A 26,757-nucleotide genomic window follows, 5' to 3' on the forward strand; every position below is an offset into this window, starting at 1 on the left:
AGGTGGTTTCATCCTCCTGTAGCTCAGGTTTTGCATAGATTTTTCTTGACTATTTTTTTTCTTTGATGTTTCACATCTTACTCATCACAACTCACTCAGCCTTTGTTCCTTGATGACATGTTCACCTCCCTGGTACAAAACTTCCCTCACACATCTGAATCCCACTTCAGTTGTTAGATTCCTCTGCAGCATCCTAATGGCTACAGTGCACATTCCCCTTCTCCTCACCCTACCTGGCTTGTCTCACCCCTCTCTTCCAAGCCTCCTGACCCCCAACCAAGAATCAAATCCCAATGGGCTCCTTAAGCAGAGGCAGTTCCCTAATAAACTGCTGAGCCCGTGGAAACTGGTCTTTCAGCTCAGCCCACAGAAGGAAAACCTTGAGCTTTGTCTTCAATCTACCAGAACAAAAGCTGGGCACACCAGGCTGGACCACGGGCACACCTCTCCCTGTGCTCAGCACTGGGAAGAACATCACACAGAGGAGGTAGAGAAATCTGACTGAATGATCCCTTTGCTTCTTGCTCTTCGTGTCTCAGGAGATTCCAAAGTCTTGAGCAGCATCCTTGTGCTTACCTCTTCTGATGGGAATTTTCTCTGCCACAAGTGGACTGTTCCAACCATTTTCTGACTTATCTAACAGCTATTTCATTCAGCCCACAGTTATCAGGTGACATTGTAATCATGGTGCCATGAGGTCTCATCTTGAGTTTGAAGAATGAACCATGTTGTTATGGACTTCTACCACCACCCAAGAGAAGGAGAAGTGAGAAGAGTCTGAAAGATGACAAAAAAGATGAGCACACTCTTTAGATGCCTTTGGCTTCCTCCACAGGATGGTTTCTTCCTAGAATGCTAATGAAATCTAACACAGAGACACCAGGGATCTGGAAACCACATGAAAAGGAAGAAAGATTCTACCTTGTTAAGGGTAGAATACAGTGAAAGAGAATTAGAGTGGAGAAGGCATTCAGTCCATTCATGAGATGCAGTCTTGATGTGTTTCCCACAAGCTGTTCTGAGAATTATGCAAAGAAGTAAGGTCACACCAAAGTTTCTCTGCAAGACAATAATTTAATAGCATCATCTCTGAGATATTTTCTGCCTGCTTATATAGGAAAATTAAGTTTTCCTTGCCAGAAATTGCATTTGATGTGAAATGTAATAGGTACAGGATCATTGTCAGATACCATTTTTAATAGTAACAGCCAGGCAACAGCCTTTTGCTGCCATTGCTAGGAAAACAAAGAAGCTGTCCCCAGACATTGAATATTATCAGTATGTGAGCTTCTACAAGTGACAGGCCAAAAATTTCAGATTTTTGTGTGTGTACTGATGCATGTACAGATACATAATTTAACTATAGCTCTGGCATGTACTGCCACTGCATGGTTGTTTATTTTTAGTACATTCTGTTCTAAAATAAATTGGGCCATAAATGTCTTTCAAAGTCATCTTTACACTTGCTTGTTTCAACACCCAATAATTGAATCACTTATTTTTCTTTAAAGCAGTAGCAGGATAAATTGGGGTCAGGTGATGACATTTCTCACTGGACATTCACACTGATCGTGTCCAGAATCACACAGCTTTTTTATCTGTCACATCTGCCATTAGAAAGAGACTTGCCAAGGTAGGGAGATGAAAGCCTGTTTTTGCAATCCAGACTTTAGGGGCAGGTTCAGGCCTGACAACATATTTCACAGTCATCCTATCCACATATTTTCTCTCGATTCTGATGGAAGGCATGTATAAGAATGGCAAAAGCATATCCATGGTTTTCAGCTTCTGCTATTTCAGACAGGAATATTCTGTGATGACAAAATATAAGGTACCAGTAAACCTTTGGTGCCTGTAGATTCTTTGTTACTGCTGTGAGCTCTTCTGCTGATACTTTGGGCCTTTCTGTTCACTGGCTGTATAAAAGAGGCTTACTCTTAATGAAGACTTGGTAGCACAGATCACGTGGAGAATTACAAGAGCTTTTGCATTGCCTAGCTGTAGTTCATGACTTAACAGAAAAAAAGAAAAACCACTAAAAACCCCTCCTCCCCTTTTAATATAATTGCTAACCACTTGAATAAGCAGGTGGGATTTTCAACCTTTATTTTGACAATTGAAGACACACATTAAAGCTCCAGAATCCAGAAGGAAAAGCTGACATACATCTGAATGAAAGATGTTTGCACACTACTTTCCCTGACTCAGCCTTCTCTACTCCATCAGGGGCTGGTATCAGAGACTCTGTTTCTCACTGAGGCATTTCACCAGGCAGAAGTGTGAGTTAACAGATGGAAGTGGAAAATAAAGTTGTTCAGGCTTTTTTTTTTTCCCTCAGGGAAATCCTTGTGACAGTCAGATTTAGCCTGAAGGTGTAAGCTCATGTTTTCACTTGTATTGACTTGTTATATGATTCTGTGCTACGTAAATGGAACAGTTTAAACAGAATGGTGATCTAAAATAACTTTCCAGATCACAGCAAGGTGTTTATATCATCCACTTCGGGCACTGAAATAGTCAGTTAGGAACAGAAGACCACATAAGGCTGTCATGCGTTTTGTGTAATAAGTAAATGAAAGATTGTGAAAACAAAAGTGAAGGTAAAAGGCTTGTGCTTGCAATGACTGCATCTAACTCTTTCTGCTTTTGTGTGCTGTTGCCTCAGGTTGTAGAAGCTGGAAGAAAGAGATTCTGTCTTCCTCCAAGTGGTGAAGTATTCCTCCACCAGATGGTGAAGTATTAACAAACTACTGAAATAATCCTTTGTAGCACTATTAAGACAAAGCAGTTCTCTCTACATATTCATATGCAAAAAGAAAAGAAAATAAAGAATGGAGATCTGTGGGAGGAATGTGGGCTTGGTCCCTCCATCACTGTCACTGAAACAAACCTGTAGATATAAATCAAGTAAATTAAGTAATTAAAGGAAGAACAAAGAATCATTTTCTAAAAGGAAGCTGTACAATGATCAACCTCAACAAAACGAGCTTCAGGGTGCTTCGCCTGATGTTAATGGAACCTGCAGGCTTCCAGGAGCACCTGCCAGCTGTGTGTGCAGTCTTTTGCCACGTTTCTTCCCTCAGGATGATGGCAAGGATTTAGCACTGTGGAGGGTCCAGCTAGCTGCATGTATGCAGAGTAGGGTTTGTGGTTAATGATTCTGAACTGGGACACTACACTGTCCTGAGATGAAAATCTGTGGGATTCAAGAGATCTATGTAAAAACTATGACTCTACCTGTTTCAGGAGGGTGCCAGGTACCCCCTGTCACCAGCAACTACTGAACCTGACTGTTGTACATCTCTTGCAGCAACACTGGATGAATACTGACAGAGGGTGGAAGACTCAATGCTAGAAACTAGAGAGCAAAAAAAGCAAAAACTGGGGAGGAATAGGCAGGGTCTGTGACATGAGAGTTGGGCATTGGTGTGACTGCTGTAGCAGATGCTACACTATTGGAAAATAAGGAAAATTAGAGGGAGCTCAGGAAAGCACCATATGAATTAATTAAGGGGTGTGAGGCAGTGGATCAGAGTGTGCCTCAAGGACAGTCTCTATCGATTAAAAGGCTAAAGGGTGTCTTGGTCCAAATCCTTAGGGGACCCAGTTGTGGAATAAAACTCTGGATGATAGAGGTTCTGTCCTGTTGAGCAAACTGTGTGTTACCCGAAGCTGATGCCAGATAAACCCAGAGTGGAAACGTTGCCGATTTCCAGCAATAAGCATAATTTCTGTGGGAGCGATCTCTGAGGGATTGCAGAGGGTCATCCATCAGGGGTAGTTTTGAAATCAAGCCTGGTGTTGTGCAGATTGTTTTCATGGGACTATTTTTGTTCGGTTGTGGTTACACTGATGTTGAACCACCCATGACACCACCGATGTGGTGGTGCTGTCCTCCGTTGCTCCATATGTACATAGGGACCACGTGGGATGTGAAGAGAGTATTATTGTATGAGGTAAGTTTTCAAAAAATCACAATTCCTCTGAGAGCATCGAAGGGCCAGCTGCAAATAGAAAAGCAGCTTTAGAAGGTCGCATCATACCACATAGTCCAGCAGAAAAACAATGTCTGTGCATTACCAGGTGAATTGCTTTCGTGTGAGGTCTCAGCACCTCAGTAATGCAGATTCAGAAGAAAAAATATCAGCTCCAGCTCAGGATAGACCCAGGGGAAAGAAAGAAAAATGTATCAGTGGAAATGCAACTGAAAGGACAGTGTTGTTGGGGAAATCGGCAGACAAAAGGTTAAGTGTGGGCCCAATTAGCAGGTGGTTAAGCAAATGAATAAATGCTTTCCTGTATGGGGAGGGCATCTTGCTGAGAGCAGATAACAGCTCAGATGGATATCCTGCTTCTCCATTGAACTCTGCTAATTTGCTATTGAAAATCCAAGAAAATAGAGCTCTTTTTGTGCCTAATTCATTTTAATGTGAGAACTTGCTCTTGATCGATTGGAGAAGCAGCGCTTATTTCTGGGCAGGTAGTTCCACTGCAAGTGTACATTTATTTCCACTAGATTTTTTTTTTTTTTTTAATAATCACAGGAGATTTGAGAAAACTTCAAAGCCTTCCGAAGTGCCAGACACCAGAGTGCACATTTGTGTATTTGCAATAAACGGCTGCCTCCTAGAGGTGACAATATTTTTCTTACAGTTTGTGTTTCGAGTTTATAACATGCCAGAGTTTCAACCCTTTGCAACACTAATGCTGCAAAGGATACTTTTCAGAGAAAATATTTGGATCTCGTACTCTTAGTTAAAATTATATCTTCAAATATGTTAAGGCTGCAAAGCCAGGAAATTCAAGAATTATGGTTGCCTATAAAGCCTTAGCTCAATCCACTTTCATGTCAGCCTTGTCTTTAAACCTTAAAGTACAGGATAACACCATTTTATTTGCAAATGAACTGTGAATAGGTTGCTGATAAGGTGCACTCTGATAATGAATCAGGGTTATATACTGAAAACATCTGGGTTTTATATGTGTCTCCCTCCAAAAAAATGAGTAGATAAAGAAAAATATTTTTCCAAATTACTGGCTGATATTACAGTTTAAACAACTAGAAATACACACCATGATTACATGGGAGTTTTCTCATTTACACCCAACCTGGCACTTGTGGCCTGACTTATGCAAGATCTGTGTGCTCATTCCCGTGGCAAAATTCCATGGAAATTGTGTTGGAACATGAGCAGCACTGTGTGGTATTAAGCTGAAAAAAAAGTAACCAAAACTGTTCTTTAGGAGGTACCGTTCCTAAAGAGTGTGAGAAAGCCCAAGCAGGCAAGCAGTCCTTCTGGACTTGCAGCAGAGCCTGGAGGCTCTGTCCTCCACCTCTGGCTCCTCATCCCACTGCCTCTCAGACTGCAGATAGCACTGTCACTGCAGAAAAGCTTCCAGAGAAAGATAGGAAAGACCCATCAAAAAAGGCTGTCTTATTTTTCACTGCACTTCAGGAATCAAACTAGCAGCAAAACGGCCGAAGCAACATCTGCTTTTGTGTCAGTTAATTCCAGTTTTGGAGCAGATTGCTTTTCCCTTAACTGCTACACGCAGCTCTTGCCTTTCCAGTCTAAAATAGGATGTCAAAATCAAGTTCATAGATGGATCAGAACGCACGACTCAAGGTGTGGAACTGGTACTGTGTACAGGAATGAAAGAGCAAATTACAGGTCCTCAGCCCAGGAAAGAGATACTGCAAGGGAGGAAGAAAGAGGTCTCTAAAATCCTGAGTATATGGGAGAAACTGGCTAGGGATCAGCTTCCCAGTTCCAGTGTAAGAAGATTCAAGTAGGACTCATGTTCAAAACAAGAGGGAAGTATCCTGTATGTTTGTTGTGTGCTTTTCAGGGCAGCCAGAAAAGCTTTTTTTTGGCCCATGCCAGAGAGATGCCATGGGGTCAGAGAGGCCTGTAGTTATTCTAGCAGACATCACATGCCATACAAACTGTATTTCCTATGTCTTTTAGGTAAAACCCTGAGAACCCAGCTTGGCTTTTGGAAACGCTATTTTGAGTCACTGACTCATGTAAAGCTGCAGTTTGTCAGCAGCTCTTGGTCTCTTATTGTTTCCTTCCATGTTTCCTTTGAGTGTCAGTGAAAGTTTTCATGTGTCCCCTCCACCTGTCAAAGAGGCACAGGCAGGAAGGCACAGTGAACACACTGGGAGCTGATCTGCTCCATGTAGTCACTCCCTGTATTTATTGGGGTCTTTTCCTGGCTACCTCCATCAATAGAAGCTGCAAGTACCTCAGCAGTGGTAATTCTTAACATCTAATGGTAAATCACTTTTAATCCTTATAATATCAAGAACAATACAGGAACATTTTTCCCCAAGATGATGTTCTTTGATCCTGTTCCTTGACATAGAGACAGAGAACAAAGAGGAAAAAATAATTGAAGTTAAGAAAGATTCACATCTTCTAGTTCCAAACTTGAGAAATTATATTCTATTCACATTCACCTCTAGCCATTCCTTGTGACCCACAAAATTTTGTCAGGCTTTGGAATATTTTCCATGACACTGCTGTTATACAAATTTCAGCCAGCCACTTTGATAAAAGAAGTTGGCACATAAGATCATGAAGCCAGACCTTCCAGTCGAGAGAAAAACACCTTCTACAAAAACAGCCTTTTCAAAAAACAGCCTCCAGCTATCAGGAGAGATGACTTTCACTGAGTTTACTGAGTTAAGTGCAAGAGTGGCATAGATCTGTGCTTATGGTATCCTTACTTCTCTACTGCTGTGATCTCTCTGGCCACCATGCCTTCCTTTGAAATAGTTCAGACATTGAGATGGTTTTGGTTTTTTGCAGAAATACATGCTACGTTTAGCTTTTCAGATTGAGATCACAGTGAGATCTGACCTTGTCCTGGTCAATCTTGATAGGTGAGTGCTGCTCGGAATTGATGTTGTCCAGTGAGAAACAGAGCAGTGGGTCTTTCATATTTTGCACTACTGCCAGCACTGCTATTGACAGCTTTGCAGTCAGGGCTAATCTAAATGATCTGAGATAGACACCACCTTCAGGATTTAGGCACTTCTCTGGTGGAAATGACAGTGATTGTCCCAGGGGGGCTGTACTTGCTTAGTACCTCAAAGTCATTGGGGCAAAACCCTTCCCTAACATAAGACTGAAAAAGTTACATCCAAGTTTGGAAGGAGCCTTCCCATGCGTGGTCCTTTCAGCAGCTCTAGGAAATAATTTCCTTAATTTTCACAGCTGCCCAAATTACATTTCAGAAGACTGTCCTCTCCTCAGTGGGCTCACTGACTTGAAGCCCTGTGTCCTCAGCTGTTCCCTGGCTGCTGCCAAAACTCCAGAGTAAAAATCTTTGAGCTGCAGATCTACAAAGTGGCCCAGAGGCTCTTCCCTAGGTACAGTAGGAGGAAACCTGACACAGTAATGATGAAGAGTAAAACACTTAGTGCAAATTCCCTTACTTGCCTCAGTTGTTTCCACACTGGTTTCCACAGTCTCTACTTCACTGCTGTGCTTACTCTGGCCAGCTCACTCCATCTTTTTTTCCTGGACACAATTGTGGCTTTCAAAACTCAGTTTTATCCTCCCTCTGCTTTCATAAACCTTTCCCTCCTCCTCTTTTTCCTTTTATCTGTTCATTTTGTTGGTGTTCCCTTTCCCTCACCATGTGAGAATCCACTATCTGTTGAGAGGACAGATGGTTCTTCTTTCTCTGTAGCTCATCTCCACTTAGTCTTTTCCTGATCCATTCCCACTGTCATATTTCATAAATAGATTACAGATCCCATACCAACATTTGATTGATCTGTTTTCTTACAATGTGAAATCTGGCTGACACTGATGACTTCTCCCAAGAGACTTCAAATGAGCTTAAGCATAACATGGTCATATTAAAACTCATGATTTTCCCATGCAAGTGGTCTTTACTATCCAACATCTTCTCTCACACCACTACATATCAAAAGCCCTCATCACCCAAGCCTGTGCATCTTGGATGTCCCCAGCATGGCATACACATATCACATCAGCAGCAGTTTACACTTTGTTCATCACTGTCAGGCTCTTCTTGTCTGTGCAGCCTCACTCCTCTGAAGCACCAGTTCCACTGAAGGTGTTTCATGGCATTATCAGACAAAAAAATGTGATAAAGTTTAAATCATGCTGAAGCTGTGCTTTAGAAGCTTTAGAAGACAAAGAGGTTTTGTTCCAACAAAGTTTAAATTTTGCAGTTCACCTAAATTGTGGCAAAATACATAAATCTTGTGTCAAAATTTCTGCTCAAAGTTGTGACACACTTGGTACCAGACAGTAGGAGGGAAAGGTCGGCCCCTGTCTGTGGAACAGGGACAGTTGTGTAATCTTCAGTGGCTGCATGGCAGGTGTGTAGGAGAGATGACTGCCTACAGCATCTTACCCAGCCTGGCTTTCTCTGCACAGATCAGGAAATGATGGGGGCATGGAAACCACACTATGATTCATACTTTACTTTTTATTTTTTTGTTACAACAGCCATGTAGATGGTGTAAACATCCTGAAAATCTAGGTGACTTTGTTCCAGACACAGTGGAATGCACAGTGCCTACTGGGTCATACTAATGGCCCTGTGAGGAAGCTCCTGGGCCCACTTTGTGTCGTGTCACAGCCTGAGAAAAGACAAGACACAAGACCCCAGTCCCTGCCAAATGTGGTGCCACACACATGCATTGCAATTTAGGAAATACTGCTTAACAAAAGGCTTCTTTAAATCACCCTAGGATAACCATGTTCTGCAGTAACCATACACTAGAGTATGAGAAAAATATCATTGTCTCCTACCAGCTCATAATTTGAGACAAGTGTTTTCAGTGACAGCAAAGAACATCCCCATTTATTTCAGTCTGCTTTAGTCAAGTACACCCACGAGCAGAGATGCATGTGGTCCTGCTCCTGTGAGGACCAGTAGGTCAGCCAGTCTGCTGCCCACTTAGTTTAATGATTGGGCAAAAAAGTGAGAATTTTTCTGGTTTATTGGGTAAAAAAGGCTGACTTGACCATTTGATATATGTATTTCTTTTTCTATTTGCATTTTACTGTTCTTTTCAGTTATGTCATCACACAAACCAGAACCTTAGTCCTTGTTCTTTCAACAGATCTTAAGATACCAGAATTGCAGTGGTCTGAGGCTACTACAGCCATAATTCATTTAATGGCAGGCCACAGAGAGTGCCTCTATGGCCCTCATAAATTCTTGGAGAGACGAGCTCTACATTCTCTTCTCCTTTTTATGATGTTTCAAAACGAGTATCACATGGGCCTCTCTCTCTTCAAGATCAGAAGAGATTATCAGAATAAAGAAAGTAATAAATACTCCACCCTCTTTCATTTGCAGAGACTAACCACTTTGAATATTTCACGTCATTCACTACTTCAATTTCCTACAAGAAAAATTGACTTATTTAAAGGAGGAATACAAATGTCCACCCAGAGCCTGTTTATGACATTCTTATCAGAGATAGAAGGCGAATACATGTGCAAAGGATGGAAGCAGGCCTCTAATAGAAGATTTCTCAGAGTGCCTTGACTTTGGTTTGTTGCTGAACTCATGCTGCATCATGTGCAGATTAAAACAGAACCATCTCTGTAAAAAAAACAGAGCTGCAGTTCAAAACTTCCAGTACAAATAAATGGTTTTCCTGCATACAAACCTGTAAACTGAGAGCCAAACCTGAGCTCACTGAGGAGAATTGAAACTATTGAAGCAAAGATGAATCTAAAGCCAAAAGCCTAGACTCGAAGGCCCTAACATTAAAGCTTAGCCATGCATGATTCTATCAGCTAGTTAGATAAATCTAGAATAAATTATATATGAAAACATAGATAGGCTTTTCTCTTTAGCAGAAGATCTCAAGGCAGCCTCTCTAATTTATTTCAACTGCACTTACTCTGAGGAGAGCGATGTGTTCACTGAGCAACAGAGGGACCCCTGTAAAGGACTTCAGAAATTGTAATTATAGGTAATGTGTCAATGTGCCTTTAATGTGTTCAGTAACTAATGGGAGAGTCGCTGCAGGTGAGTGGAAAAGAAAGGCCCCTGTGGAAGCTTTTTCTTTAATGTAATCACAGCTGTAAGCCGAGGATAATGTAGCCACAGCTCCCCGGGGAAGCATCATGGATAGATAATTCATGGATTGGGTAGCAGCCATCCTCTGTTCCCTCTTAGGTCCACTCTTCTCCAAAGGAATGGGGGAAGCAATAGACTGGCACCCTCATGCTCCAGGATCCTTCCAGTCTCAAAGGTAAAAAATGCTGAAATTCCTGGTGACCCAAATAAAATCAGTAGTAGAAGGGGGAGAGAGGTGCAGATATAAATGTACACGTTCAGCTCCTCCTGCCGCAAAATAGGGGAAAAATTCTTTCCTTTTCCAGATGGAATTGCTGGAAGGGTAAATCCGTGATGGTGCATTTTTTGTGTGTACCTTAAGCAGGAGCCCTAGCATGGCAGGAACGGGTATCCCTCAGAGGCTGAGAGGGGATTAAGGGTATTTTTCCTGTTAAATAGTTAAGTCAGCAGTAGATTTTAAAACCCGAATTATTTCCTTGTAACAACTAAAGCACTGCAATGAGAGGTGACAGGGTGGCTGAGGCTGTGCAAACCAGCACCAAGCAGGAGAGCCTTCAGCCTCCCACCCTTCCTCCCCTTCCCACCTCAGCATCCCTTCATCAAACCTGCCCGTCCAGTCACTGGCCCTGCTGTCCCCAGCCCTGCTGCTGTCCCACCTGGCGGGCTGGCAGACCCTGCTGCTCCAGGCTGGACCCTCAGCCCCCCGGGCACACCATGGCCCTCGGTGTGGCTGTCCGGGGCACACCAGGCTTTGGTGATGTGCTCACAGGGGACACCAGCAAAGCACACTCTGGGTGTGCTGCCTGCCCGGGAACCCACGCTGCATCAATTATTGTGGTCAAAGCTCCAGACATCTTTGGCTGCTTCTCTGCAGGCAAATGCTCTCTTTGGCAAAAGACTCCTGGAACGTGCAGGCGGATTCTTTGTTTTAATGACGTTGAAGTTTATTAGCATGTAATCTTTCCAATGTTAATATTTAGCCACTAGTATCTGCCTGGATAGCAGCTCACTTAAAACAAGACGGGGGCTGTAAGAGCTGAGCTTTAACTTTTCCTAAAGTACTTTTCTGTGGATCCAGACAAAGTCAGAAGTGTCCAAACTCACCTACTCAGGAGACATGAGAGGAGCTACAAATTATCCTCCCAGAAGAGGAAACAAATCCATAAACTAACCTGGTGAATGGGTGCAATTCACATTGTGCAGGGAACTGGCATTAGAAAAAATGATGAGAGCCAAACACCCTTCTAGAGATTCTCATTGAAATATTAAAAAATTCTGCTTAGAGGACAGTTGGGAAGCAAATATGTGAATGACAAGCAAAGGTATTGATACAGGTACTGAGACAAGCAGCACGGACAGCTTTTCTGATGAGGGACAAAGGAAAAACAAGTCAGTGCAGTGATATTTGAGCAGTGCCCTGATGTATTGAAGGACACTTCTGCTCACAGGAGATGAAACCAAGCAGGGAAGCTGGCTGGCATTGCATAATCTGTCACAAGGAGATCTCCCCAGCTGGGGCAGCACTGGGTGTCTCCCTTCAGAGACCAAAAATGACCCCAGGCACTGCTCAAACAGCTTGCACCTTACCCCATCACATGGATTCCTTTGCAATCAGCATAACATTGCTCTGCAGGCTGGAAACATCGTGTAAACCCTTTGATCCATCCTTTCTTCACCTAAGGGCAGCAGACAAATCAGATGGCTTCTCCTGATAAAAGGAAGGAATTTGTTGTTTTTTTCAAGGCAATCAGAAGTTCATTACTAGAATTGTCCAAATTAAAGTTCCAGTTTCATCACTTCCATTCTCCTTCCTTTAGCCCAAATAGCCATTGGATCACACATCATTACAAATGCTAGTTTAACTGGTAAATTATGCTTTGCTAAATTTGGCCTTGAAATCTTATTTTGAAATTAAAATCAACATGTTTTCAACTTTTATTTTAGAAGTTGCAACGTTTTTGCCATTCCAACTTTTCTTTACTATTTTTTTTTTCTAACTCCATATTTTTCTTTTGTAAAGAAGAACGCATCGCAAGAAAAAATTTTTTTCTTCATTGCCCTTTTTCTGAAGACAGATTAAAGTTCAGAGTTTCTAGGTTTGGCTCTTTGAATAGAAAAGTGACTAACCAATGTTCATCATTTTAGGTTTGAGTTCTTTCAAGAAACAATCAGGGGTAGGACTGGAGCTGGAGCTCGTCATTGAAATCATGGAGCATGTGTCAGTGTTCTGCTAAAGAACCTGCAAATCATGTGCTCCAGATGGTGTCAGCAGTGATGTGGAAGCCCCCAAAAATGGAAAGCAAAACAGAAAATGGAACAAGAACCTGAACAACTCCAGGTCTTCTCTGAGAGGTAGGATCCAAAGAAGAAATGTGGAGAGGGACATGAAGGACAAGTAAGTCTATGAATGCTATGGTCATGGGCACTGGGAAACAGCTTCTAACTCCACTTTGACTTGTCTAGAGCTGTCTTTTATAAAACACATCAGTCTTCAATATAGGGACTTGAAGTCTGTGCTGGTTATTTGTGAAACCCTCAGCAGCTGCCAGAGCTTCAGTAATACTCTCCACCAGGAAAGTGCAGTACTGCCTGGCATGAATTCCCCTCAAATTGTCCACTCCTAATCACTGCACTGCCAAAAAGGTACAGGCAACTTGGAAGGAATGGAATATAATTGTAGAATCAAGAAGAGTGGAATTATTAGACTGAAGGGCTGAAAGTCCTTTAAGCCAGAAGAGAGAAAGCTTGTGTGAGGACTGATTTATATCTGAAAAGTGTCTGATCATAAAGACACCACAGAAAAGGAAGTGATTTCTGTGTGATTAGGGCACTTGGAATTAGTGAGAGGGAGACAAAAAGCACTGAGCTGAAAGCACTGCACAAGAGCAGACTGTGCAGAGGATGGGGGTTCAGAATTCATGAATCCAGAGCTCAGTGGAAACCAGAATTCCTTTTCCAAATGAAAGTGAGCCAAAATACTGGAATGCTGTACAAAGCAGACATTCCTGGGAAATGATACTGAGCAATTCTACCTAAAACAATATGGTTTAGATTTGTCATTAACCCCAGACTGCATATGTAATTGTGTGGTGTTTATTCATGTGATGCCAATCCACAGCAATTTCAGTTATGTGTTGTGGTCCATGCCATTGCTTCAATGGTTGGTTTTGGTAAAGCCAGATGATTTTAAACTTTCAAAATTAGTTAGTATCTTACCATGAATTAGTTATGGTGGTGATCACATAACTTCCACAAACTATTTGACATAAAGGTTTCTATTAGTTCCTGGAGTTCTTTTTTTCCTACATTTCATGGCACAGCAATTAGTAGCAATTAGTGCAATTTTTTTCCATAACTAAATCTTGATGGTTTACATTATATTTTGGGAGCTGTTTACAGTGAAAGACTCCAAAGAGAATAACACATGTGACTAAATGACATATGGCTGAACAAAATCTGAAAGATTTCTGCAGGACTGTTTTACCTTTCATGCATCTGCTGTTTTGATTTTAACTATATATACTTGCAGTGAATTCCCATATCAACAAAAGGGAAAAGATTTTTTTTTTTAATTGGTATGTCTATATATTATTTTCTTGGTTACTCCTACAGATTTCTGCAAACAAGTTTATGTCCTCAGGCACAACTCCAAGTTTTGTAGTGATCACTTAGGAGCAATGCTATTTTTTGCTGAGAGACTTCTTGTGGACTATGACATCGTTCAAGTACTTTTTGACATTTTGCTGTTTATTTTGGACATCTGCTAATCATTGTTCATATGTTCAGAATCTGTGGAATCCCTACTGTCCACCAGAAATTGGGATATGCTGACAGGAGAACTCGGGTCTGACAAAACTTCCCACATGCTTTTTGTGTATACATGCAAAGACAGCTTCTCTTCATTAAGTCCTTGTTTGGCTCCTAAGGGTTCAAAACCATTTCTGTGGTATTTTCTCTACTAGAGGTACCAGTTTTATTGTATCTAGTAAAACTGTGTCCTGTTTTTGCAATATCTCAATAAATTAGAGTCTATTTTGATAGTGAAAACAGGCCTGCTGACAATTCCTCCTCCATAAGTACCACACTTTGGAAAATAACCAAATACTGAATCTAAATACAAGGCACAAGGTGATAAGATCTTCAGAACTGGCAGGAACCACGAGTACCAGCACTCCCCCTCACTCTGTTATGGGTACTTTGCCAGCTGCAACATTTTCAGCCACATCCCTGATCCCAAAAAGCCACCTCCCCCATCAGCACAACTTGTTAGCTTATGGAAAACGTGGCATGCAGCAATTTATTCCATGAACTGTTTAGTGTGTCAGCATAGTAACATTTCCAGGATAAAACGTGCTGCATCCTTTTTGCCTCACTCTTTCCTGAGCACAGGCAGCTAATCAGTCATTCAGGAGTAGTATTTTCCCAATAATGTGCTACAAAGGTGCTGAGGTTACCAACCTGTCTATCTTGCTTTTAAAGTTTGTTTTATGCCCTCACTACCTCTGATCCTTCTTTTTCCTCCTGGACTGGTTTTCCCTGAGAGTGTTCTGATTTTTCCTTTTTTTCCCCCCTAAACTCTAATGAAAGCAGATTATGTGCCAGCCCCATGTTGCAGGGTGGTTTTGGTATGGTTTTGGCATGCATCATGGACTTTGGTTTTGTCCTTGTGTTGAGTGAAAAACATGGAGAATCATTCTCCCACTCTAGACCAGAGCTGCACAGCTTTGCTTGAGCACAAGGAAGATTTTAATCCCTCTGAGAGACAAATATTAAAAGAAGACACTTAGCATTGCTTGTTGAGAACATTTATGTGCACAAAGGACACACAACAGGATTAACAGGCTGACAAAGGCTGCTTGATGCTCTTTCATGGCCACAAGGACCATGTGCCACCCTGCTGTTTACTAACCTAGGGCAGACCTTCCTTCAGCCAGTGTGCAGAGAAAACTGATATCCCCCTATGCTGCCTCCCTCTGGGGGTGATAAAAGTTTATCCTTGGACTTTGTCAATCCAGACTTTCTTAAGACAGTGAGCAGTGTGCACTGTGAACTTTCCATCACTGAAATAAAGAGTAATCCCCTCCAACACAATTCAGATTTCATTTCCATCTAATTCCTACTCTTGACTGGGTATGATTTGGAGACAAATAGATGGAAAGTCTTATGCTGCTTCTTGATTCTTTCACCAGCATAGAGAGTCTCTAGAGCATCTTATTCAATACAGAAATAAGGAATAAGTGGCTTTAAAACTTACTCTGAGGGTATCTGAGCACTAGCACGGTCTAGAGACAGAACCAGTGCATTTTATAATTCAGTTTCCTTTTCCATGCATGGAAAATGTACTCTGACACAAACCAAAAGTGTATCAGAGACCAGAAGCTTTCCCAGCCACAGCAGCTTCAGCGAATGGTTCAGTAAGCAGAGTTTTGCTGTGAGAAGAGGTTGCTGTGATTAAGAGGCTCAGTGGTTGCTGGTTTGCCTCCTACAAGCGTTTCTTGCTAGATCTGCTCGCTGCTTCCTCTGGGCAAGTGCACTCCAGCAAAGCAAATCTGTTAATCATTCTCAAAATGAGTAAGTGCTGCTTATGCTGCTGCTCTCTTTTCCCCCTCTCTGATTGCTGGTCACAAAACTCGTAAGGGCACCTGTAACTCTCAGACTGCCGGAAATAATGGAACCTGGAAGATGCTCCTGATGTGCCGAAACATCAAGAAGCACACAGGAAAACCCAAAAATCTGTTCTTATAGAACCATAAGCTGTCGCAGGGAAGACACAGTCATGAGCTCACTGGGTAGCCATGTGAAAAAGCAGCACAGTGCTGTCACGGCCTCCTGTAATCTCAGTGACATAAAGAAGAAAGTCACCTGCGCTCTGAAATCCTCACAACACCGTTCTCCGGAGAGTTATCCAGGAATAATGGATTCCTGTGTGCTAGCAGCCAAAGCGAACATTTCAGGAAAGCTCCTCCAAGAAGCAGAGGAAGCTCCTGGCAGCAGGAGCGTGAGGAGGCTGAGCCAGCTGTGGGCAGCGGCAGGAATGGCCTTGGGAGGAGGAGGAGGAGGAGGAGGAGGAGGAGGAGGGATGCTGCAGATGGCGGTGACAGCAATGAGGATGCCCGGGGGCTAAAGCGGCCGTGGAGGCAGCAGAGCTGTGCTCCTGCAGGGATTCCCATTGGCCGGGCAGGGCTGTCCCAGGCCGGGCAGAGCAGGCTCTGCGGGTATATCTGGGGCTGCGCTGCCGGCCGGCAAGGCACCAGGGCTGCCCGTGTCCCGGCACCATGGGGCTGCGCTGGTTCCTGCTCTGCGCCGCATTCCTGCTCCGCGCCGCCCGGGCATTCCCCATCCAGGTGAGACCCGGCTCCATCCGCCTCATCTAGTGAAGCCGCCAAGGCCCGCTTTGATGCATTTGCTGCGAGAAAATATTAGCAATGTAATAGTAAATAAAGGCGATGTAACGGTTTAGTTCTTCCGTTCACCCTGATTTTGATAATATTGTTGCTGCAATTGTCAGCTATAGAAGAATAATGACTTTTACCTGTTGATTTTGCAGGAGAACTATGAAAACAGCACAGCAAGTAAGTAGGATTTATACTGGATTTTAAAAACAACTGTTATTTCTTGACTGCTTACTACATACTTGGTTTTGACTTGTTTTTAGAGCATGTGAAAGCAGACTTTTTGAATAACGCTATGTTTCATAACTTGTTATTGAGCTGAGTGCAGATGTGTTTTTATAAAGATGTGCTTTACACAGACTTTTGGGGCATAGTTTATTAGGTTAATTTAGATGTGCTTTCACACACGCTTGAAAATAAAATTTTAATTAGACATTGATACCTTTTCATTGAGTTGAATGTTATAATAAGACTGCTAATCACTTTCCTCCTTGACTACCTCAATGCAGCTGGATGAGAAAGAGATGTCAGGCATCAAAGGAAGCTTTGCTTTGTTCTGGTTTGGAACAGGCTTTGCTGAACAGCTTTTGTTAACTTGCAAAATACGAGGAAATAATTGTAGACTTTCAGAGGTCAATGGAAAGAAAACTGTAGGCAGACTTTAACTACAGCAAGAAACTAACAGGTTGGATGTAAAAAGAAAAATTTGGAAAAATTTGCTTGACTAGTCGGAGCAAGTCAGTGACAAAAGAAAATTGACAAGTTCTGCTTTTAAACTGTCATTTATGTCATGGGAAAAAAGGAATGTTGTAAAATCACTGCTCAATATATTTAGAAGGGGCCAAGGGACATGCTTGCTCAAGTTTAAGGCAGTCAGTTGCTCAGACTCAAAGTTGCAGGCTTATTAGGGCAAATGCATACAATGAGTTTTAATTTATTGTTGTTACTGCTTTTTTGTGCCTTTTGAGGCATCTTTCAGTATTTAGAGTTTAGGGAAAATGTGAGCTGTATAATTTTGAAAGCCCTATCATATCAGATGTTCATTTCATCAAGGAGATGGCCAATGCCTTCTGTGGTGTCTCATTTGGGTTTTAAAAAGAAGTTGCAGGTTTTATGTGCCTAGGAATCTGGAGCCTAATTTCCACTGACTTTGACTACTCAGTTAATCTAGTGCCCCTTGGGTGCATAAATTCTGGATCCAGTCAACCCATCTCGAAAATGTTCTTCCCTGCAGAATGTTTTTAGATGCCATGGATCTCTCTGATGCAGCTGGTGGGAACTGGTCGAATTTTTCTATAACAAAGCACCATCATTACAGTGGACTTCCATTGCCATATAACTGAAGTAACAGTCTGAAGACACAGACTGAAGTTATTTTGGCTCAATAAAAGCAGTTCTGTTGTGGGTGCTAGATAGTCTGAAAAGGAAGACATCTCATTACGTTTGATCAATAGTTATGAAAAGGGAATGGTGCTGCAAGGTGTGATAGAACTTGGCATATCTTTTATTGAAAAAAAATTATAGTAAAATTTGGGGCACAGACGGGCTTGGAAATTATAACTGTTTACATGAGTGTTCACTGCTTCAGTGTTGAATAGGAAAAACAAAATTGTTTCATACTTTGACAAGGAAGATGCAATTATTAGGAAACTGGAAGAGATTGCCAGATAGGCTTGCAACATATCCATCACACTTAAGAACAGGTCAAACAAACTGTGGTCAGGAATAATATAGATAAAACTGTTTCTGCCTTAGGGAAAGCAGACAAACTGATGACCTCTGAAGGTCCTTCCAATTTTTAAACTTTTTTGATATTATAACAGTGAAGATAAAAATGAGTACATTAGGTCAGATTTTCACTTCTGGTTTGTATCTAGAATCCCGTATTTGGTAAAAATCAGAAGGCATCACAGTAGAAAGGCACCTTGGGACTCAGAATGGTACCAAGCTGCTGTCAGGTACATACTGAAGCTGAGATTATTTTCCCCATGCTAAATTATAACCTCCATCACACGTTATAACCTCATTCTTTGACACTGTGAAACCAGGGGATATTGTTGAGCTGGTTAGCCTGCACCTGTTGCAGAGAAATCTGGGGACAAATCACTTTTTGTCAATGGTTTCTTTTGTAATTTTCCACACAGAAACTGATAAAATGCTTTACTGATTCTTAGATGGTAAGTGATCAGGGTTCTGTTCCACAGCACAATCTACTAGGAATTTCCATAGTTGTTTGATTAAATGTCTTTTTAATTTCTGTGCCTGTGCATCAGCTGGTGCACTCCATTCCCCTCCTCTCAAAGGGATCTCCCAAAGGCATTCCCATGGCTGAGGAGGTCCATGCTGTTGAACACTGTGGAGTTGCATTCAGAATCTAATGTTTGTCTTTTTTGTTTGTTTGTTTTCTTTTTGCAGCAACAGAACCTACTGAGGTAAGGAAAGCTAATTCAGCTCTTCTGATCACTTTGGGGTTTGACACTGTGGAAAGTAAAGTCAGGACTCTTGTACTCCACCTGAATCTACAGCTGTGCAGCAAAGTCTTCTCTGCTCAGCTGTGCATCAGAGTGTATCTGAAACTTATGCCACACTTCATATTACATCTGCCTTTTTGGTATTCCTATTTTCCATGGTACCAAAGAAGAGTATCTACCACCCATGGTACCTCTTTACACATGGCACAGTATATAAATCTGCATCAGTGAAAGATACTTCCAATGGTAGCCTGGACACTGTTGATAATTTATATGTTATATTGTTTAATGCTATATTATAAATTGTGAGATAATACTAATGTATGGTTCTTGCAGGTTACTACACAAGAAGATATATTTGGTATGTATTACTCCATCTACAAGTACATATTTGAGGGGATACACTGATTGTTATCTGCTCCAGAAAATAACACGTTTAACACAAATTAACCTTTATGAGGACTTTTAAATGAATGCACTCACCACAATGTTTCACGCAGAGCAAGGTCTCTTGTTTTTGGCTAATTCCTTGGCCTTGCTAAAAACCTCAGCTGTTACTTGTGCTAAAAATAGCTTTGCTTAAGTAATGTCCTGAATTAAGTCACTTCTAAAGATTAGGGGAGGCACAGAGGTAATGTGTTTCTACTTTTTATTGATGTCAAGACTTGCTGCACAGTGTGCAGAGCTGGCTAATTTTGCTAGCAAGGCCCATGAGTCCCTAATGCTGGGCTTAGGTGGGGACATCAGTCCTACCCAGGGAAAATGCAGTTCCAATTTCATTGATCTTGAGGGTTTTTCAAGAGGTCATCATGTCCAGCAAGAAGTAGCAGGACTTCTCTCTATCCATTTTTGCTTCTGGGATCTTATGCTGGGGATTTGAGTGTGAGTTGTTCATAAAGAAGTAAAACTGTGCCATGTCAGGCCTAAAAATACTGCTAAGGGAAAAAAAATAAAGGGACATAATGAAATAATTGAAGGAGAATGGCTCCTGGGACTAGGTTAATGCCAAAATAGCCAAACCTAGGAGGTTCTCAAGATTGTGTCAGTGAACAAACATCTACATGATTGAACATCCCTCCAGTCCCTAAATAGGCTCTGTAAGTTTTATATGCATCACTGGAAAAATCATGCTTCATCAGAGTAAAAAATCAGGATTTATGTTTTCTCTGGGAATGAGAAAGTGATACTCTTGTGTTTCTGCACAGAATCTCCTTCACCTACAGAGACTGATGAGGAGGACGAAGATATTTTTAACAAAATTCTGAAAGTTAACAAAGGTAATGCCACCAAATTCCTGTTGTAAGGGGTCTGTCTTTGTTGCTTTTTTGGGGTGATGTAGGAGGTACGATGTCTTACCACAATCTGTGCAAATGTTTTTTCCCATCTTACATAGCACCATGTAAGAGATACCACTGGGATTATGGTGTGGTCTGCTGAAGCCCTATAGCATCTCAAAATTATTGTGTCAGTACTGAAGACGCTCCCAGGTGTGGAGGCAACTAAAAAAACTATTCAGACAGTTTCTTCAGCTTTAGCTTTCAACATCTTTGTCATTCTTTGGGCATAAAAAGAAAATGTGGATATTTGTATGCTTTGTTATTTAACTGCTTTTTTCTTGAATGAAGCATTGCTGGCATTCAGCCATTATATGGCTTTGCAGTACAGACTCCTACATAAGCTGCAGTCAGTTCCATGTTCCCTGCTCCAGGCTTCCTCTTCCCTGATCTTTCCAAACATTCCCTGATCTATCAGCTTGTCTTTCTCACATTTTCTCCTCCAAGAGTCAAGTGACTTTACTTGAAGTAAAATAGTTTGTAGAAAGAGACATCAAATATTTCTACAGCTTTCTCCTGACAACATTCCTCTTTTTGGTTTGCCCACCTCCTTGGGTTTCCTTATTGGCACCTCCTGTTTTTACCCAGCACCTTCCTGGGAAGATATTTGATGATAATTCACTCAGTGTCACATGATGGATGATTTACCAGAGTAAAACATCATTCTTACTATTGTGACTGCTTGTTTTTCCAGGAGTGCTTAGCAAACGTGCAGCAATTTATGTCTCAAATGTTTCCACCCCTTCTGTGTCCCCAGACAGCTCCCAGCTCTTGCAGGAAGGTGACATAGTTCCACGGAGGAGTCGCAGCGCCATCAACTGTCGCCATTGCAACTGGCCCCAGTCCAGTGATGGGATTGTTCGTATTCCCTATGAATTGGATCCTACCTATGGTGGGTTTATTAGTTTTTTTTAAATGGATTTTGTCCAGCGTGCTTCAGAGAAAAACTTACATTGAGTGAGCGCACAAACAGTTGGGTAAATCAAATTCTAAGGATTTACTTGTGCTGTGCAAACACAGATAAATTTTAAGTTACAAGGACCTGAATGAGAAATAGATGAAATTTCATTGAGACATTTTGCCTGCATCATGTTTTGGTACTGTTCTCTTGGAGACAACATTAAACATTCCCTCTAATGGTGTTTTCCAGAATACCTGTCTTTATAAGGTTCATGACTATTACAGTGAAGCTTCAATGGTCAGGTTTTCATCAGCAAAACACTTTCCCATAATTGTCTCCAAGTGTCCAATAAGATACATAAAAAAACACCACTGGAATTAAGAACAAGTTGTTGAAAAAAGAGGCACCTGAATACATTTGGATAAATATCTTGATAAAGAGGATCTTGTGCCAGGCTTTAAAACCCTTAAACAAAATTCAGTACTGAGCAAAAAACAAGAAAGAACCTAGGCTAATGTTTCTGTTCCTCATTTGCTCTGTTTTTGAGAATATATGGGATTTTAATGGCACCTGCTGATGTCTGCCTGTGACACCTAAAATTAACCCTTTCTTCCCCAGAGGAGAACCATGTGAAAGGGATTCATGATGCCATGGCAGAATTTGAAGCACTGACTTGTATTAACTTTGTGAAGCGCAAGGCAGAACGTGACTACCTCAGTATTAGATCTGCTGATGGGTGAGTTGAATTATAAATTAACAAGTTATTTCTACTCTATTTTTCAATCCTTTTCTACACTGATTCTGTGTGACCTCAGAGAGGCTTTTGTTTTATCAAAGTGCCAAGGTATCTGCCTTGTATACTTTATAAGTGCAAGGGCTCGTCAGGTACATCAGAAACTCACTGCAGACACTGAAATAATACAAATCGTGGAAAAGCACCATTAAGGGGGAAAGAATGTCTGAGGTCATGTTTTCTGTGTGGTATAGTGTACACTTCAGCACAACATATATTGAATATTGTAGGTCCTATTTACAAAAGTAGACCAATTTCAAATTATGAAATAAATGGTTCTCTGAATCAAGAGAGATGGCTGTCAAGCTCAGAGTTAGAGCTTATGAGAAAATGAAAATGTTATCTCCATCTTATGTCCAGTTCTGATACTGTCTTTAGTATTTTGAAAGAAAAAAAAAGTTATTTCAAGGGAGTTAAAGTCATGGTAAAATCAGAATTCAGGAGCCTCTGTGCTAACAAAAGTCTTCCAGAAAGATTTAGCAATGATCATACACTTGGCTCTTTTATATGCCATGGTCACTTTCACCTCTGTAAACTCTGATTATCACAGTGGAGAGAGAGGAACCCCTCCACTCCCACAGGAGGTGTGTGAAACAAGGTTCTCTGTTCTGCCTCTTTGCCTGCCTGCCAATAAAAATCCCATAATTCTGTTGTTGTTCAATGCCTCTCTCAGCTGCTGGTCCAACTATGGGAAAGTAGGAGGTGGACAGACAGTCTCTGTGATGAAAGGAGGCTGCATGTGGAAAGGAGTAATTCAGCATGAACTGGAGCATGCTCTGGGCTTTTTGCACGAACACTCTCGAAGTGACAGAGATAAACACGTAAAGATCATGTGGGAGTACATCAGTCCTGGTAAGTACTTTGACTCCTCAGTGTAGGAAGTGGTGTTGACACATCCCAGCTTTCCCTTCTCCCCTGAAGGGAGTAGTAGGAAGCATACTCTAAATACAATATCATATATTACAGCTGACAGACCAGACTTCAAGAAGTTTGAAAACTCCAATAACCTGGGTCTTCCGTATGACTATTCCTCAGTAATGCACTATGGCCCGTAAGTAGCAGCATGGCATTGCTATTTTAGGAACTCAAATCTTACATTAGAATTAGTTTCTATCATAACTCTCTCCTCACTACCAGTTTCCCCAATTCCCCTTCTGGGAAAAACACATTTAGTCAGTTCAGACAAGCTGCTCCCTAGGTTTGGGATACACTATCCCTTAGCTTTCCTGTAGGGAGCCCTCCACTGCTGGGCTTGGGGGCAAAGGAGGGCATCTGGACATTGACTCTGCTTACTGGTGGACATCTCAATGGGTCCTGTTTAAACAGCATTATTAGTCACAGCTACAGCTTATGTACAGTTCTTGTTCTCCCTCCAAAGCATCCTACTGAACCCTGAAAGAAGTTATGGTGCTTAGAGAGCATTGTTTCTCGTGGCTCTTTTCAGATACACGTTCTCCAATACCACTGGGAAAGCAACTATTGTACCAATTCCTGATGGATCAGTACATATTGGACAGAGACAAGGGATGAGCAACTTGGATGTGGCCAAAATCAACAAACTTTACAACTGCAGTAAGTATCCCAAAGCCACCCTGTTATCTTCAACTCAGATTTGGGCACGTTGCAGAGACAGCAGTTTTTCATCAGACTGTGAGACTATTCTCATTAATTCCTGGTACCCACTGGGATTACTCTGGGAGGAAATGCAAAGGTGAAGCTGAAGGCACATTGTGATTAGTGAGAAAATGGAAACTGCCTCTAAATTAAATCAAACACATTTGCTATTAGCATAAGTGGCTGCTGTGCAACTGGACTAACTGCATGCCCCATTTTAAACTTCAATGGAGTAATTTGGTTTCTTACAGTTCAGCACACAACTATAAATCCCAAAAGAGCCAGACATCACTGCTCCTCATGGCAGCTGGTATTTAAGACAGTTGTGTGCTCCTTTGAACTTGAACAGTTTCATGTTGCCTTGTCCAGTTTTCAGAAGTTTGTCATTCTAAGTTTGTATGTTTAAACTCTTTATATGTAACTTCTGGTAGAAAAAAAATTTATATACAATCACAGAAATTTATTCAATCAGGGCAGAAAAAAACTGATTAAAATATTACCTATTGCACCCCAAGTGCTCCTCCTAAACTTAGAATTTAAGCATTACTGAGGCATCATATTTGTGCTTGACTCTTCTGACATCACTTAACTTTCCCTTCTCAGTGGAAGACAGTGGCACCAGCTGCAGTGAATTGAAACTTCTCACACAATTTACAGAGTTGCAGAAAGAAATATCTTGATAAATGACAGAGTTAATCGATAAAAATTAAATGCTTTTCAGAGCACTACTTTACTTTCCTCTTTGATGCATTATGTGAAAATTAGGACAGCATGATTCCTCCTTTTAATCAAGATGTACCAGTCCTCTGAAATGAATGCTGTCAGATCAGAAAACAGAGATCAGTCCATTCTGAAGAGATTGTAGTTGTGAATGACTGAAACCTTCTGCAATCCTGAAGCAAGCATTTTTTTCCTCAGGTCGCTGCAGCACTATTCTTGATGGACCTTCTGGGTCACTGAGATCTGCCAACTACCCAAAGAATTACTCAGATAACACCAACTGTGTCTGGCTGATCCGAACCCGAGCCAGAAAGGTAACCACAGGTTAAGAGTGGTCTTGAAATATGGCTGAACTTATTTCCACGTTAAGCATTTGTGCTTTGTACAGCAGTTGACAGATGAGATCTTAATGGGAAAAGTTTCAGACTAGTCTCTACTTCTTATGTGCTTAAGGCAGGAATAGGCAAAGACAATGCAGAGTTGTGATTTTGAAAAGCTTCCGCATGTTGGGCTTCAGTTTGCAAAATCAAGACAAAGCTCCCTGAGCATGGGAGCATTCAGTGATTAGATCTGAACCCCACGACTTCAGGGGAAGGGAGGCAAAGCTGGGTAAGCAGTTCTAGTCTGTCAGTCCATGCTTGGCTACAGCTTAGATTGTCTGGTTTAAAGGACATTCCATGAAAGAAGTATACTTATATATTAAAAGCTGATTTTCTCTTCCCTTCTAGGTTTCCCTACACTTCCAAGCCTTTCAGCTTCAGGAAACTAGAGGCTGTCAGGGTGATTATGTTAAAGTTTATGATGGATCCAGCAAGTCTTCTCCAGTTCTAATGGACAAGACCTGTGGATCAAAGATACCCAATGGCTTAGTTGCTTCTAGTAATCTTATGCTTGTAGAGTTCATCACAGATGATGCCCATACAGCTTCTGGTTTCCAAGCCACCTTTACTTCTGGTAAGTCTGAGAACAAGGAGAATGGCAAGGAAAACAGTTCCAGGTCAAATCAACCTTTCTATTCACTCAGGAAAAACATTGAAGAGCTGTTCTCCATGAGGGTCATCACTTCCTTCCTTGCTTTTGACATAAGGGATCAGTTCTACACTGGCCCCATTTATTCATTCATGCAGATGGGGCCACACTCAGGATAAGAGGGTTAGCCCAGTGACACACTGTTCACCTTCCCTATCAGATCTGTGCCATTCCAAAGCACCTGCCAATAAGGGCCATCAATTGACTGACACTGCTAGTGCCACTAGCACAGAAAGAGAAATAAATCTCTTTCGGAAAAATAAATTATCAGAAAGAGAATAAATCATAATGCAGAATTTGAATATATAATTCCCCTGGAAAAGGTGCAGTTTTTAATCACACAGTTCAGAGGGTGAGACAGATCTATGGTGAATGAGGTCACCCAGCCCCAGGACAAGAAGAGAGGCAGCATTTCCATGGTCAGGATTTCTGGAACCTTTCCAGCTAGAACACATTTTCTTCAGACCCATTTAATTAAGAACTAAGGCCACAGCTAAACAATTAAGTGACCACAGGCTTTTGAGTTAGCATGTACCAGCTGGAATAAAGGAATTCCTGTGTGTACAGCAACTGCACAACCGTGCACTTGTGTTGGTGGGAAAGGAAGCTTGGCTGTATCATGCAGCCTTGGGACTGCCATGGGATAAGAACAAGCACACAGAGGTTGCACGAATCCACTGAAATTCACTAACTTGGCCATATACCCCAAACAAACCAGTAATTTTGCATTGTCTCTTTGTAGTATCTATTTCTGATCACTGTTGCTATGGAAGGAAAGAAAAATAAAAAGAACTCCCTGTGCCACATTGATGTCCACAAATATAAAGCAATCTTACCTGCCGATAAAATGTGATTTAGTATGTACACATTTTAGAGATGCTACAGTTTGTTCAGAGACCTCTGAAAGCTAAGTATTCTCTCATTTCATTTACAGTGAGGACCCAAAGAAGATCCAACTGACTTAATGAAGAAGAGCCTATTCTGTGAATATTGAAATTATGTGTTTCCTACTTTGTTCCTTTCTTGGCTTGGATCAGTATGAAATTTAATTCTATTAAGAATCAAAGTTTTCATCTTCCTGTAAGAGTTTATTTCCCAAGCCATACAAATGTACAAATTCTATACATCTGGTGTGCTCCTCCTTTTGTATGCACAGTTAAGTTATTACCTCTTTCTATTTAACAATTGAATAAAAAGCTTCATTAAAGAAAAGTTTCCATTTCTCTTTTCCAGTAGTCACTTCCAGCCAAACACACTATCAATGTGATTTGACTTCTTAGCCCCCTTCATTCAGTCAGTCATAGGGATTTCTCTTAAGTATACCACAGACATCATCATGGGTTCAGTTAGCTGGCTGAAGAGACCAGCTCCAAACTTTAAAAAAATAATTTTATGGTGTTCACAGTCCTGAGCACAAAAA

At 41.4% G+C, this 26,757-nt stretch overlaps 1 protein-coding gene across 1 annotated transcript; it reads left to right on the forward strand.

Annotated features, from left to right (window-relative positions):
* Positions 1 to 16,343: 16,343 nt before the first annotated feature.
* On the forward strand, positions 16,344 to 26,549 carry LOC106856484 (astacin-like metalloendopeptidase). The gene is made up of 13 exons (XM_014881824.2): positions 16,344 to 16,427; positions 16,631 to 16,655; positions 18,891 to 18,907; positions 19,283 to 19,307; positions 20,152 to 20,223; positions 21,038 to 21,172; positions 21,800 to 21,917; positions 22,648 to 22,826; positions 22,941 to 23,025; positions 23,419 to 23,546; positions 24,507 to 24,622; positions 25,037 to 25,262; positions 26,272 to 26,549. Exons 1-13 carry the CDS (start codon positions 16,359 to 16,361, stop codon positions 26,295 to 26,297), a joined length of 1,221 nt encoding a protein of 406 aa, XP_014737310.2. The 5' UTR covers positions 16,344 to 16,358; the 3' UTR covers positions 26,298 to 26,549.
* The last annotated feature ends 208 nt before the right edge of the window (positions 26,550 to 26,757 follow it).

Source organism: Sturnus vulgaris, chromosome 6, assembly GCF_052056855.1.
Source record: "Sturnus vulgaris isolate bStuVul1 chromosome 6, bStuVul1.hap1, whole genome shotgun sequence".
NCBI lineage: Eukaryota > Metazoa > Chordata > Aves > Passeriformes > Sturnidae > Sturnus > Sturnus vulgaris.